A 13,079-nucleotide genomic window follows, 5' to 3' on the forward strand; every position below is an offset into this window, starting at 1 on the left:
GGAAGTACATAATTTTTAAATACTGCATTAGTAAGATGAAATGTTCTTTGAAATATTCTTAAATATTGTAATGACAAATAAAAATTAAGGCAACTAAACCAAATTGTTGTTGATTTAATAGTATTCTAGACAATGAAAGCTTTTAAATTTGCACTGTTTAATTGAATCTTTTTACCTGATATTGTGCATTGATAATTCTCAAATAAATATTCCTGTATTAGAATTCTGAAATAGGAAGTGCCTATTTTGCTAATGCTTGAATTAATGAGGAATTTCACTGCAAGTAGCCAAAACAGAATGTTTTGGGTTTCTGATGAACAATCGAGATATTTGGATTCGAATTTGAAAATGGACTGTTTGAATTGTACTGAATATTTTGGTAATGATAATATCTATTTTAGAACTACGAAAGAAGGATATTCCAGTTGATAATGGCCCCTATAAGATCCTAAAGGGGTCACAGTTTTGTGTTCAATGTAAAAGTGAATCCTCATATGCTTTGACAGTGCACATTGGGTATAAAAGTATATTTAAAAATATACTTTTAAAAATAAGATAGCATGATTAACTTTTGCTCGAGAATCAGAAAATATAATGTTTTTTGATACTGTTTGATTAAGGTCTTTGGCATTTGTACATTGAAAAAAAGAGTTGAACAGTCCTAAAATGCATGGTTTAAAAAAAATTATAAGTGTGGGGCTATTTTGCAAACCACCTGGAGCCAAGAGCTAAGCAAATGGGCAACCTGCACTCATCTCTCCAGCAATGTTGCATTGAGCCAGTCATTATTTGTTCTGTGAAAGTAGCTGGGGATAATTATCCATCTGATTTTCTGTCCATGTTGAGAAATACCTAGGCTGTGCTTAGTGTTTTCTCAACAGACCTATGGCTGAGATTGGTCATTTGATGAGTTGGGGATTGTGGAGTGAACCCATGGCCCGCCACTGCGATGATTTAAAGGGCTGTGCTGCCATTTTGTCTCTGAGTCGGCTTTTAAAATACATCCAACATATTTATAAATTTCTATCACTACTGGACAATAAATCTGACTAATTACTTGGATCATTTTAGTTAAACTATGGTACTATTCAAAAGTACTTAAAACTCAGAATAAAGAAGGCAGTCTGATAAAGAATAAAAGCAATAATTTAATAAATATTCTTTTTCAGTATTATACTGCTGCTTTGACCATTTTGCTCTTTTCACATTGTGTTGACACATTATCAGATCTTTTTACTGAGTGTAAAGAATGCATAATGAGTAATTTGGATGAAAAGATTTATAAGATACTGTAAATTTTGAGAAGTTTAAGTTAATCGCACATTTCCTGTTGCTGTAGAAACACTTGAGAAAGCTGCAATCCTGCTGGGGATATGAAAACTGTTGCCAGCCGGAATACAGATTCAGCTACCCAATGTGCACTGCTGCTACTTCAGGCTGGTAAGACCCATATCAAAGGAAGGGCACAGTGTATAGATTTGGAGATACATCTCATTTGATTGAAGACGTCTGTATATTTTGTACATGTCTACTAAAGAAATAACTGTAAACATCACTGATGTTACCTGTGGAGTTAAATTTAGAACACAATTTTAACAACCACTGCAGCAGCTGGCTTTCAAAAAGTTGTAGTTTTCCAGCAGGATCTTGGTGCTTAATTTTAAGGTCCTGGACTGGAAAATCTTCAATATAATCACTTGCAATAACTTATAGTCAGGTTTTTGTACTAAAAGATTACTAACCACTAATGGACAGGAGTTTAGTTAACATTTTATGGAGAACTTCAGCCATGAGTATTAGAAAATATGAAAGTTAATAATTAGAAACCCTGTATTTATAGAAACTGTAAATTGTAGCTTTAAAAAAAAACACTGTCTGTCATAAACCCTGAATTGGAACCTCAAGGTTTTGCCTGAAGATAAATGATTTGTAAAATATAACTAAATGTTGTAATTGTTCCATAAACAATTAATGTGTGATTAATTTCATATAAAATCTGCTGCTTTCTATCTCAGAACCTGCCAAGACATGCTACAAATGCATCCCAGCAAATCACACTTTTAACTGAAGTGATTTTCATGTTAAAGGAGCTTTAATTGCATTGTGTAACCAAACCCAAGTCTTTTTTTTAATGTTTAGTATTGACATAAATGTCGTGGCATATTTGTTGATTTTAATTTTCAGAGATAGAACTAAAATCGGTAATGTTCATCCCCAATACCGGTGGACTTGGGTTGGATGAAAAGTAAAAAATGTTAAAAAATTTTAAACATGACGTCAACACAGCTGAAACCTGCTCACTTGCCGTTTTAATGGCGACAGGACCGGGGCAGGCGACCAACCTACTCTCAGGAGTGGGGTTGGTTGTTGAAACTTTTTAAAGAGCCTGGGTATCTCCAATTTAACAAGGTTTCCATTTTTAATTCATGTCAGCCGGTGGTGAGGAGAGCTGGATCCATAAGGTAAGTTTCTTTACAGCACAGCTTGTGGGCCTGGAGGAACAGGAGTCTTTCCTCAAGGCAGAACAAGCTAATTCCACCCCCACCTCCACAATCTCCTTCTGAGACCCCTCCTAGCTCTCCTCCCCATCTCTCTTCCCCTGTGATGTCATCTTCCCCGACCACACCACAATCTGCCACCTGACACCCTGTGATTACCGAGCCCCCTAACCAATGTCTACCCACCCCAATACGATTACCAAACCCACAGTTATGGTCTACACACTCTCCTATGATCACCTCCCCTGCCCCCTCCCTTCATGCTCTATCCACCTTCCGTGATTACCGAACTCTTCCTCAACCACCTTTTATCCATCCCCCTCCCCATGATTTCTCCCTTTCACCACCGCTAAACCTACCTGTTCCTGAGCTGCAGCCTTCCGGGTCTGTCAGATAGCCAAACCTGCCAATCAGGCTGGCTTTTGGGCGGGTTGGGGGGGGTGGGTGTTGGCCTTGGGGGAGAAAAGAATCACACACCTTGGAGTTAAAACTACACAGCTTCAGGTAAACTCACAGTTCCTGACTATTAACTGCTTCCCTCTGTTCCAAAGCCCCGCCCCAGTAAATAACTGAGCCATAATCTTACAACCATTTGGGTGTGTTTTTTATTGTTGGCGTGATCCGCACTCTGGTTAAATGCAAGAGACCCAGTTCTCAGGTCAACGTGACAGAGATTTTATTGAACTGCACACGAGTACACAAGCAAATGATACATCTGTCTACTTACCCTGCAGGAGACTCATTGGGGGCTGGGAGCTCACCAGTTGAGGTTGTTCACCTGATATGCATTTTGTTCCATATTCTTTAAACATATTCTTTGTCACAGTTGATGTCATATGACTGGTTTTGGCACAAAACCATGGGAAGTAAGGGCCCCAATTCTTATCTATACTTGTCAAGACTATATTCCTTACCTTGTTCGGCTGAACTCATCCATTTCTCTTAGTAATTTTCTTTTCTCCCTGGGCCTTAATTGTGTTAGTTTATTATAATCATGCTTAGTTAGCATAATTAGGTTCTTTCACAATGTACTCTAACTATCCCATTATGCTCAATGCTTGTGCCAAGCTATTTATCTTGTAATGGTACTATTATCCTGCAACTGTTTATGTGCAAAGTGCACTGTGATGTTATATCTCGTACACTGTTTTATAACTTCCTGAGTACTGTGTGGTCCTTTGAAATCGTCAATCCATAATTGATTAATCTATCTACTCATCTTAAAATTCTCTATTTTAAAATATTTTCTTTCAGGAGAAAATACTACCCTCTGGAGTGCAGATCAAGCTAACCACCTCCTCAGTCAGGAGTGTGGAATGGCACAGCCTGTGTATCTCCATCTCTACAGTTCCGTGATTGAGCATCTTTCTATTCAGATAGTTACTTCACGTCTGATTTTAATCAATAAGAGGAGGGAAGGTTGCCTATGTCATAATCAGAATTCCAGGAACAGCAGAGGCGGAGCTGGGACAGTGATGGCTTGAATGCCATAAAGTAGCAAAATATAGATTTACCAGCTTATTGCATACCAACATCAGGACAACTGTTTTCTAGGCTCTAACTCTCCCTGCTCCAGAATCTTTTTTATAAGTCTGTCAACTTTATATATGAAGCACTAGTGGATACTCTTAAATTACATTTAGCTTCAGGTTTACTAAGCCACTTGTGATTGGTAGCTTTAATCTTATTCTGCTCCAGGTATCTGAGTTAAATCTTTGCCAGTCTTTATTTGAATTTCATTCTGGCTGTAAATTTGGTTCATGCCTCATCTTTCACTCACCTGCCCCATTGCTAGTTGTCACATTTTCCATCCTTTACCAGCTCTTCACCAAATACCGCAAGAAACTGATGGCACTCACAACATTCTTCCCTTTTCCCACTTTATAATTCCAAGGAATTGCCTACCCTTAACTTGGAGTAAATGAAAATGAATAGAAATCAGCTCCAAATACACAGAGTTGTTGCCCACAGAACACAGAAAGCCTCACTGACTACTGTTGGTAACCATCCAGTTATAGGTCTAATTCACAGTTATAAAGAAAAGAATCTAATAAATTATGGGAGGGATTATTCTTGTATTGTCTCATTTATTTTCTTTGATCTTATTTATTTTCTTGCACGTTTTATTTTATTTTGTGTTGTGCCTCCCATGTGCTGCGAGAACTTGCCACATGTGGCATAGATTTGCTGTCACTGAGGAAGACATTAAGGTATGATTTCCAAAAGTTTCAACCCTCTTACTATAGACAAAAGTACCATGTTCAAATAGTTTGCATCCACAGATCCTAGCAAATGGTTCTTTAGGACAGTGGGATTAATTTTGAGTTACTGCAGAAAGCAGCCAGCACAGATATGATGGGTAGAATGGACTCTTTCTTTGTTGAAAACTGCTATGTCTTGAAAGCTTCTTTGATTCTCTGGCTTCTATGAAGTGTTAACTGACATTTTTGTAAATTTGTAAGAAACTAAAGAAAATAACTAGTGGAACCAAAATGTTATAGTTTTCTGAGAAATTGTCCCAACCAACATACTGATTAAGCTGTCTCAGATGGCACATACAAAATATTTATTTGTTTCCGTGTTGTGAATGTTAAAATGCATATGTGTGTATATTGCATGCTCCCTTTCATGTGCACTGAACTCCAAGTTAATTTTGGTTCTAATAGTGTGACATGTTAGTGTTCAAACACTGCACCTTTCTCCTGAGTTCTTGGGATGCCAAACAGCGGAAACTAAGCAAAAGGTGCACATATATGTTCGGAATGTACCTAAAACACATTTTCATTGTCATTCAGCTGAAGAATGACCTCAGGATTTTGGGAACTTGCTGCTTGTCTGGTAAAGGGATGAATTGTATGCTAACTAGCCTTCCAAGGTTTTATTTTATATGTTTTGTAACAGGGCTAACACAATACAAGCAGCACAAGACATATTTTGGAAGCAAGCTGACTTTGGATATGTTAAAGAAATGCTTCATGAGATGAAAACACTGTGTGAACCAGTCAAACCAGTAAGATTTTGAAAACAACTTTTGATTTGCTTTTTTAAATTAACCTCAGGTCTTTCTTTTCACTATTATTTTCCAAACTTGATTTCTATGAAACAGAGTTTTGATTTTAATCAGGTTTGACTAATTGCTTTCCTCTGGTATTTTATTTCAGGGAGATTCATCCTTAGTGTGTTCAAAATACACTCGCTATTGCAGAGCTACAAATCTCTACATTGATTTGAGAAACCCAAGAAGAAGCACCGATAGGTCTCTGATTTCAAATGTCTCGTTTGTGGTAAATAACAGACTCTCTGGGCGAGATTTTAACTTGCTCAAACCCGATCCACTTGCACAGAGTTAAAATTGGGCCTTTTCTGTGAATATCTATTCAGAATATATTTCACCCTTTTAATGTAACGAGTAACAGTTGATCGACCAATTATGCTAGGATTTACATTCTGTATTAACGCCTTTTAGTGACACAATGTAGATCTACTGAATCCAAAGCAGCCTGAACTTTGTCAGCTTCATGGCGTCCCACTCAGGTGGTGGTCTCGAAGTAGCAAACAAATTCCAGACTCTAGTGTGTGTTGTGATATTGGCAGAGTTGTAACCACACTGATGCAAGATCTTTGACCTGAAACATTAACTCTGTTTCTCTCTCCAGAGATGCTGCCTGACCTGCTGATTTTCAGTTTTTGTATTATTATCTATGCATCTGTGTTATGTGCAGTGGTGTACCAAGTTTCAAAGAAAGCAAAATTAGCAAATAACTTGTTAGGCCAGTAGATATTGCACTGGTAGATGTTATATAGACGCTCTCAGTCAGACCACTGAAACTTTAAAATAAAATTTCTGCCCTCTTCTGAAGATGCTGACTCTTTTTTGGGACAAAATTCTACAGGTGATAGCAGCTGTCTGGAAGCTTCCCCATTATATCTGATACCACCAGACAGTAAGTATCACCAGACTATTTTGTCATGGAGGACATCTCAGCTAAGCTTAATTTGTCATGCGTGCATTTCCAACAGGAGTCACTAGTAACTGTCAGGACAATATTTCTTTCTCTTCAATTGTCCAGGTACACTGTGGCCAATTCTAGTTTCTCTGCTGTCATCTCGACTGAAATTAGTTAACTTAACACAGGTTGGGGATCACATCTGGGATCTCCTATCCTTTTTCGGTCCCTTAACCTCAACCAGGCCTTTGTACCAGTGAACCGCTTTAGAAGCTTCAAACCACTGGATTAAATCTAATGGCTTCTGTTGTGAAGGTTAAAGGCTGGCATGCCTTCATCTCCCTGACTGAAGTATACTTTACACCACACAGTTGGGACCATTGGGCTCAGAATTCACTTAGCACCTTGTGAATTTTTTTTATTTGTGCATGGGATGTGGGAGTTGCTGGCTAGGCCAGCATTTATTGCCCATCTCTAATTGCCCTTGAGAAGGTGGTGGTGAGCTGCTTTCTTGTACCACTGCTGTCCGTGGGTTGTAGATATATCAACAGTGTTGTTGGGAAGGGAGTTCCAGGATCTTGACCCAACGACAGTGATATAGTTCCTAGTCAGGATGATGTGTGGCTTGGAGGGAAACTTGCTTGTGGTGGTGTTCCCATGCATCTGCTGCCCTTGACCTTCTAGGTGGTAGAGGTCATGGATTTGGAAGGTGCTGTCTAAGGAGCCTAGGTGAGTTGTTGCAGTACATCTTGTAGATGGTACACACTGCTGCTACTGTATGTCAGTGGTGGAGGGGATAAATGTTGAAGGTGGTAGAGTAGGTGCCAATCAAGCAGGCTGTTTTGTCCTGGATGGTGTCGAGCTTAGTGAGTGTTGTTGGAGCTGCATCCATTCAGGCAAGTGCAGAGTATTCCATCACACTCCTGACTTGTGCCTTGTAGATGGTGGACAGGCATTGGGGAGTTAGGAGGTGAGTTACTCATCACAGAATTCCCATCCTCTGACCTGCTCTTGGAGCCACGGTATTTATGTGGCTCATCCAGTTCAGTTTCTGAACATCTGGAGATTGTTGTGCAGAAGCAAGTAGCTATGAAATTGGGATGGGATAGTAGTTTGGCTATCCCATCCCAATTTCATAGCTACTTGCTATGGACATGGGAATAAAATAGAAAAATATATATCCTTCTGAAAAGAACTGGATAATCTTTTAGACTGCAGTTCTAATGTAGCTTTGATGAGCAGTCAGCAGATCTGAGTTGTACTGGAGACTAAGGCCTCAGTATTAAACCACCATCCCCACCCCAGGTGGCAGGGATGGTTTTAAACCCTAAAAAGTGCAAAACACGACCCCAACCTGACAACACATGCACCTGCCAGCATTTTATGGTAGTTGCTGTGTATGCCCCATCTTAGACAGGTGGGGCACTTCATTAACAAATTTAAACAAGAATTCCACAATACAATGGGAGCCTGATTAAATTAAACTGCTTTCATTTGGGTTTCCTAAGGCTCAACAAACTGGCAGTGAAATGGAGGGAGGAGCTGCTGGCTCCAGAAGATAAGTGCCTTTTATATCACTTCTTGTGGGCTGGGAAGAGCAGGTGTGCTCTCCCAGCCCCTCAAGGAAGCCTTCGGCCTCCCTTCTGCCAATAGCGGCCTCTCTGTATCGCTTTCTGTGATTGCTCCCCTCCAGATTTGAGGACCATCCCTGAGGGACCCTGGTTGCAACTTCCTGCTGCTGGTTTTCCTGCCTGGCAGTTGGCCACCCAGTCAATTTGGCCTGCTGATGGGCAGGAAATAAAATTTAAAAATGACAACGAGATTCTGCTGTAATGTTTGGCAAGACCTCCGTGTCCCTGGCCTGGCTGGGTTCTTCGACCACTTTGAGTGATGAATTTACATCCCACTAAAGGAATTTTTTTTTAATCATGCCTCAAATTGTAAGGGTCCCTTCAGAACATAATATTATTTTGGAGTATCAAGTATTGAGATCTCGTAAGAATTAAATAAGGCATACTAAAAGTTAAATCCTTGGTGTTCTATGTGTAGTAATTATAGGATAATATTGTAGAGGCCTCAATATTAATAATCTTTTAATGCTTTAAAGAAAAAGTGCAGATCTTGCCTCAACAGATACAAGGAAGATTTCCTTCAGGATGGTGAAATTGGAGGCCACTGTAAATTGGACAAAAAGGCGCTGATGGCTGAAGGAGAACATAAGAGCCCTCTCCAGTCCTGGTAAGTTTGTATACATTTTTTCAGTATTATGACATTTAGACACTTCTTGTGGACAAACGATAATTCATGTTTCATGTTGTTTGGGAAAGCTACATTTTGTGGTTTTAATCTTTTGGTTAGCACAGTGGATTTAGGTCCATCTGTTTTCCACACATAACATCTATAACATCTTAATTTAGTCTTTAACTGAAGTTCAAAATGGCAACATGAAAGGTTTGATAACCTACTCAACTGTCCTTCCCCAGAGAATATTACTAATTACATTATAACAATTTTCTTTGCTAATTGTCTCGTATGTTTTCTTTTAGCTGTTTAATAATGGTGAGTGGATTTACTGGTTTTACTGAGTGCACTTTATCTACATTTGATATTTATGAACCTCAAATGTAAAACTGATTGCAGCTCTCAGCTACATGAAACCTCAGTGCATCCTTAAAATCTCCCAATGACTCTTCCCTATGTCTCAGAATGACTGATTTCAAAAAGATATTCTGTTAGGGATGGTGCTGTTTGATGGGGAGAGCCATTAAAGGGAAGGGGAGAAAACATCTTTTCGGATGGTGAGAAAGACCATTTATGTTTAGATGTTGATGTTATTGTATCTTTTTATTATATAGCACCTTTAATGTAGCAAAAGGTCCCAAGGTGTTTCATAGGAGCGTTATCAAACAAAACTATCGACACTGAATCACATAAGGAGATATTAGGACAGATTGGTCATGGAGGTAGGTGTAAAAGTGCGTCTTAAAGGAGGAAAGAGAGTTAGAAAGGCAGGGAGGTTTAGGGCCTAGGCAGCTGAAGGCATAGCTGCCATAGGTGTAGGGATTAAAATTGGAAATGCGTAAGAGACCAGAATTGGTCGAGCGCAGAGATCTTGGAGGGTTGCAGGGCTTGAGGAGGTTACAGAGATAGGAAGGGGGGGGAGGCCATTTGGAGGTTTGAAAACAAGGATGAGAATTTTAAAACTGAGGTGTTGCTGAAGAGGTCACCAATGTAGGTTGGCAAACTCCGGTGGGGGGGGGGGGGGGGTGTTGGATGAACAGGAGTTGATGTGAGTTAGGGATATTGGCAGCAGAGTTTTGGATGAGCTCAAGTTTAGGGAGGGTGGGAGACGGGAGACCAGCCAATAGAGCGCTGGAATAGTTGAGTTTAGAGGTAACACTGACATGAGGGTTTCAGAAACAGATGAACTGAGGCAGGGGTGCAGTTGGGTGAAGTTACAGTGGTGAAGACGGTCTTAGCAATGGAGTGGATATGTAGTTGGACATTCATCTCGAGGTCAAATGTGACACCAAGGTTGTGAGTGGTCTGGTTCAGCCGTAGGCAATGAAGGCAGCCATTATTATGTCTTGGATTTGATGCCAGGGTTAGTTTACTACAGTCACACAGGATGCCATTTGTGGCTTTGATGAGGACCATTTCAGAACTGAGGCAGGGGTGGAAACCTGATTGGAGGGGTTCAAATGTGGAGCTACGAGAAAGATGGGCAGCATTTGGGAGGCGACAGCATGTTCAAGGACTTTGGAAGGGAGGTTGGCGATGGGGTGGTCGTTTGCAAAGATAGAGGGATTGAGGGTGTGTTCTTTGAGGAGGGGGTGATGACAGCTGATTTAAAGCGGAGGGGGCAGTACCTGAGGAGAGGGAACTGTTAACAATATCAGCTAACAATGGGAGCCAGGCAGGGAAATTGGCTGGTCAGTAGTTAGGTGGGAATAGGATCGAGCAGCAGAAAGTCGGTGAGCAAAGATGGGCAAGATGAGCTTGGAGAGGGCATGAGAGGAAATAGGAGCAAAACTAGAGAAAGATACGAGTTCAGAGCTCGGGCCGGGGGGAGCAGCCTTTGGGAAAGTTTGGCTCGGTGTGCAAGTGGAAGGGAGGGAAGCGGCAGAGGTTGTAAAGTTTTAAAAGTTATTTCCTTGACTTTTCTCATTGAATTTATAATCAGTCGTTCATTTTAACAAAAATAAATCTACTCAAAGAATTATTGTATACATGTAAAACAAACAATATTTCTTATGTCACTGAAATGATGCAAGCAGTTGATATTGTGATTTCTATATGAATAATTAAGTATTAGCAGCAAAAGTACAACATACTTGATGTACTTTGTAACTTTGATAAATATAAAATAGGGGAATGTATTAGTAATACAGAAATATTGATGTTTTTCTTTATTTGATAAATGATCATCATTGCTAGAAGACTTTAGTTATAATGTTTTATTCCCTTTTTATCTTCATGGGTGCTATGGTTATAAACTAGAAAGTAGTGGCAGCAAACATTGCAGGTGTCTGTCACTTCTCAAGATACTGCATAATGACTTGCAATTGAAATGTATCTTCATCTACTTTTATTATTCAACCAATAGATTTGGAGTGATTCCTTTTGTTGTTGTGAGGTTTTAATTGTGTACATTACAGTGAATTAACAATTGTGGCTTTGATTAAGAGCTTGTCACAGTGGCAGAAATTTAACTTACTAATGCTACATGTTCTGTGTAATTGAGGCAAAAAAAACTTGCATTTATATAGCGAATTAAACGTAGAAAATCCCAAGATGCTTCACAGATGTGCAATCAAAATGAAATAGTGCTGGGCCAAAGAGGGAGATATCAGGATGGCTTACCAAAAGCTTGGTCAGAGTAATGGGTTTTAAGGAGGGTCTTAAAGGAGAAGAATGAAATGAAGAGGCAGAATGGTTTATGATGGCAATTCCAGATCATGGGGCCTAGGCAGATGAAGACATGGCCACCAGTTCTGGGGCTAAGAGAGGAGGGATGCACAAGGGGTGAGAGTGAAAGAAGTGGAGAGTTTGGAGGGCAGGGAGGAGGGCAAGAAGCTGTTGGGCTGGGGGAGGTTACGAAAGGTAAGGGTTGATATCCTGAATGAATTTCAACAGAAGGATTTAATTTGAGGTATGGGAGACTGGGAGTCAATGTAGGTCAGTAAGGATGAACGAGTGGGACTTGCTGCGGAATAGAATGCGGCTGGCGACATTTTGGATGAACAAATATTTACAGAGGGTGGAGTGAGGGAGAGGATTGGAATGGTTAAATCTGAAGGTGACCAAAGCATGGATGAAAGTTTCAATAGCAAATGAGTAGAGGTAAAGGCAGAGACTGAAGATGTTACAGAGGCAAAAGCAGACAGTCTTGGTGATGGAAAGCATATGGGTTGGCAGCTCAGTCTGCGGCCCAAGTTGCAAGTATTCTGGTTCCACCTAAGATATTGACCGGAAAGGGGGATGGAGTCATTGGCAAGGGAACAGATTTTGTGTTGAAGGAGTAAGGTGATGGCTTCAGTCTTTCCAATGTTTAGCTGGAAGAAATAGTTTAGAGATACAGCACTGAAACAGGCCCTTCGGCCCACCGAGTCTGTGCCGACCATCAACCACCCATTTATACTAATCCTACACTAATCCCATATTCCTACCACATCCCCACCTGTCCCTATATTTCCCTACCACCTACCTATACTAGGGTCAATTTACAATGGCCAATTTACCTACCAACCTGCAAGTCTTTTGGCTTGTGGGAGGAAACCGGAACACCCGGAGAAAACCCACGCAGACACAGGGAGAACTTGCAAACTCCACACAGGCAGTACCCAGAATTGAACCCGGGTCGCTGGAGCTGTGAGGCTGCAGTGCTAACCACTGCGCCACTGTGCTGCCCTTAGTAGGAGATGGAATGTTGAAGAGCAGTTTGACTGAGGCAATGGGGAGCTGGGGTGTTGGTGGTTGAGAGAGATGATCGAGAGTTAGAGCTGGGTGTCATCAGCATAAATGTGAAAGCTGATCTCTTTGGATGAGGAGGAGGAGTAAAGTATAGACCCTTAGGGGGCTTCAGCAATACCAGTGTAATGGCTAGACAAGTATCCATTGCTGGAGATGTTTGGGTAGGTATGAGTGGAACCAAATGAGGGCAGTCCAAATGAGCTGGGCAAGTGGAGGAGAGCAGTTGGAAGAGAATGGTATAATCAATCATGTCAAAGGTTGCAGGGAAGTTGAGGTGGCACAATGTACCATAGTCAGTCACAGAGAATGCCATTTATGACTTTGGTTAGGACTACTTCAGTGCTGCAAATCCTACCTATTTGTACAACAATTTTACAGTAAAGAAATATTATAATGTATACTTAAATTGACAATGTAGGAGAATCGCTGTTACTTTAGGCTTTAGTGAGAACCTCAAACTGGTAATTTCTACCTACTTCAAGATGAATAAATACACAGTAATGATGAGAACAGAAGCTGGGAGTTGAGAAACCCGAGAAGGATAGAGACAGCAACAAAATATATGTGAGGAAAAGAAAAATTGCAAAGGAGTAAGTGTTACAAGACTGGAAAAAGTGATAGTGAAAATCAAACAAAAAAAAACATGAGAATTTTTTTTAAA

General features: G+C 40.3%; 1 protein-coding gene across 9 annotated transcripts in view; it reads left to right on the forward strand.

Moving 5' to 3' along the window:
* The window catches only part of eogt (EGF domain-specific O-linked N-acetylglucosamine (GlcNAc) transferase), a 69,093-nt gene that overhangs the window by 10,573 nt on the left and 45,441 nt on the right, over positions 1-13,079 (forward strand). For 8 of the 9 annotated variants that reach the window (XM_068051553.1, XM_068051550.1, XM_068051555.1 and 5 more), the window contains 4 exons: positions 1,340-1,440; positions 5,400-5,508; positions 5,660-5,782; positions 8,553-8,683. In XM_068051553.1, coding sequence (XP_067907654.1) covers positions 1,340-1,440; positions 5,400-5,508; positions 5,660-5,782; positions 8,553-8,683 — 464 coding nt within the window. The remainder of the gene's footprint in view (positions 1-1,339; positions 1,441-5,399; positions 5,509-5,659; positions 5,783-8,552; positions 8,684-13,079) is intronic. The other variant, XM_068051552.1, reaches the window with a different exon arrangement.

Source organism: Heterodontus francisci, chromosome 19, assembly GCF_036365525.1.
Source record: "Heterodontus francisci isolate sHetFra1 chromosome 19, sHetFra1.hap1, whole genome shotgun sequence".
Taxonomy (NCBI): Eukaryota; Metazoa; Chordata; class Chondrichthyes; order Heterodontiformes; family Heterodontidae; genus Heterodontus; species Heterodontus francisci.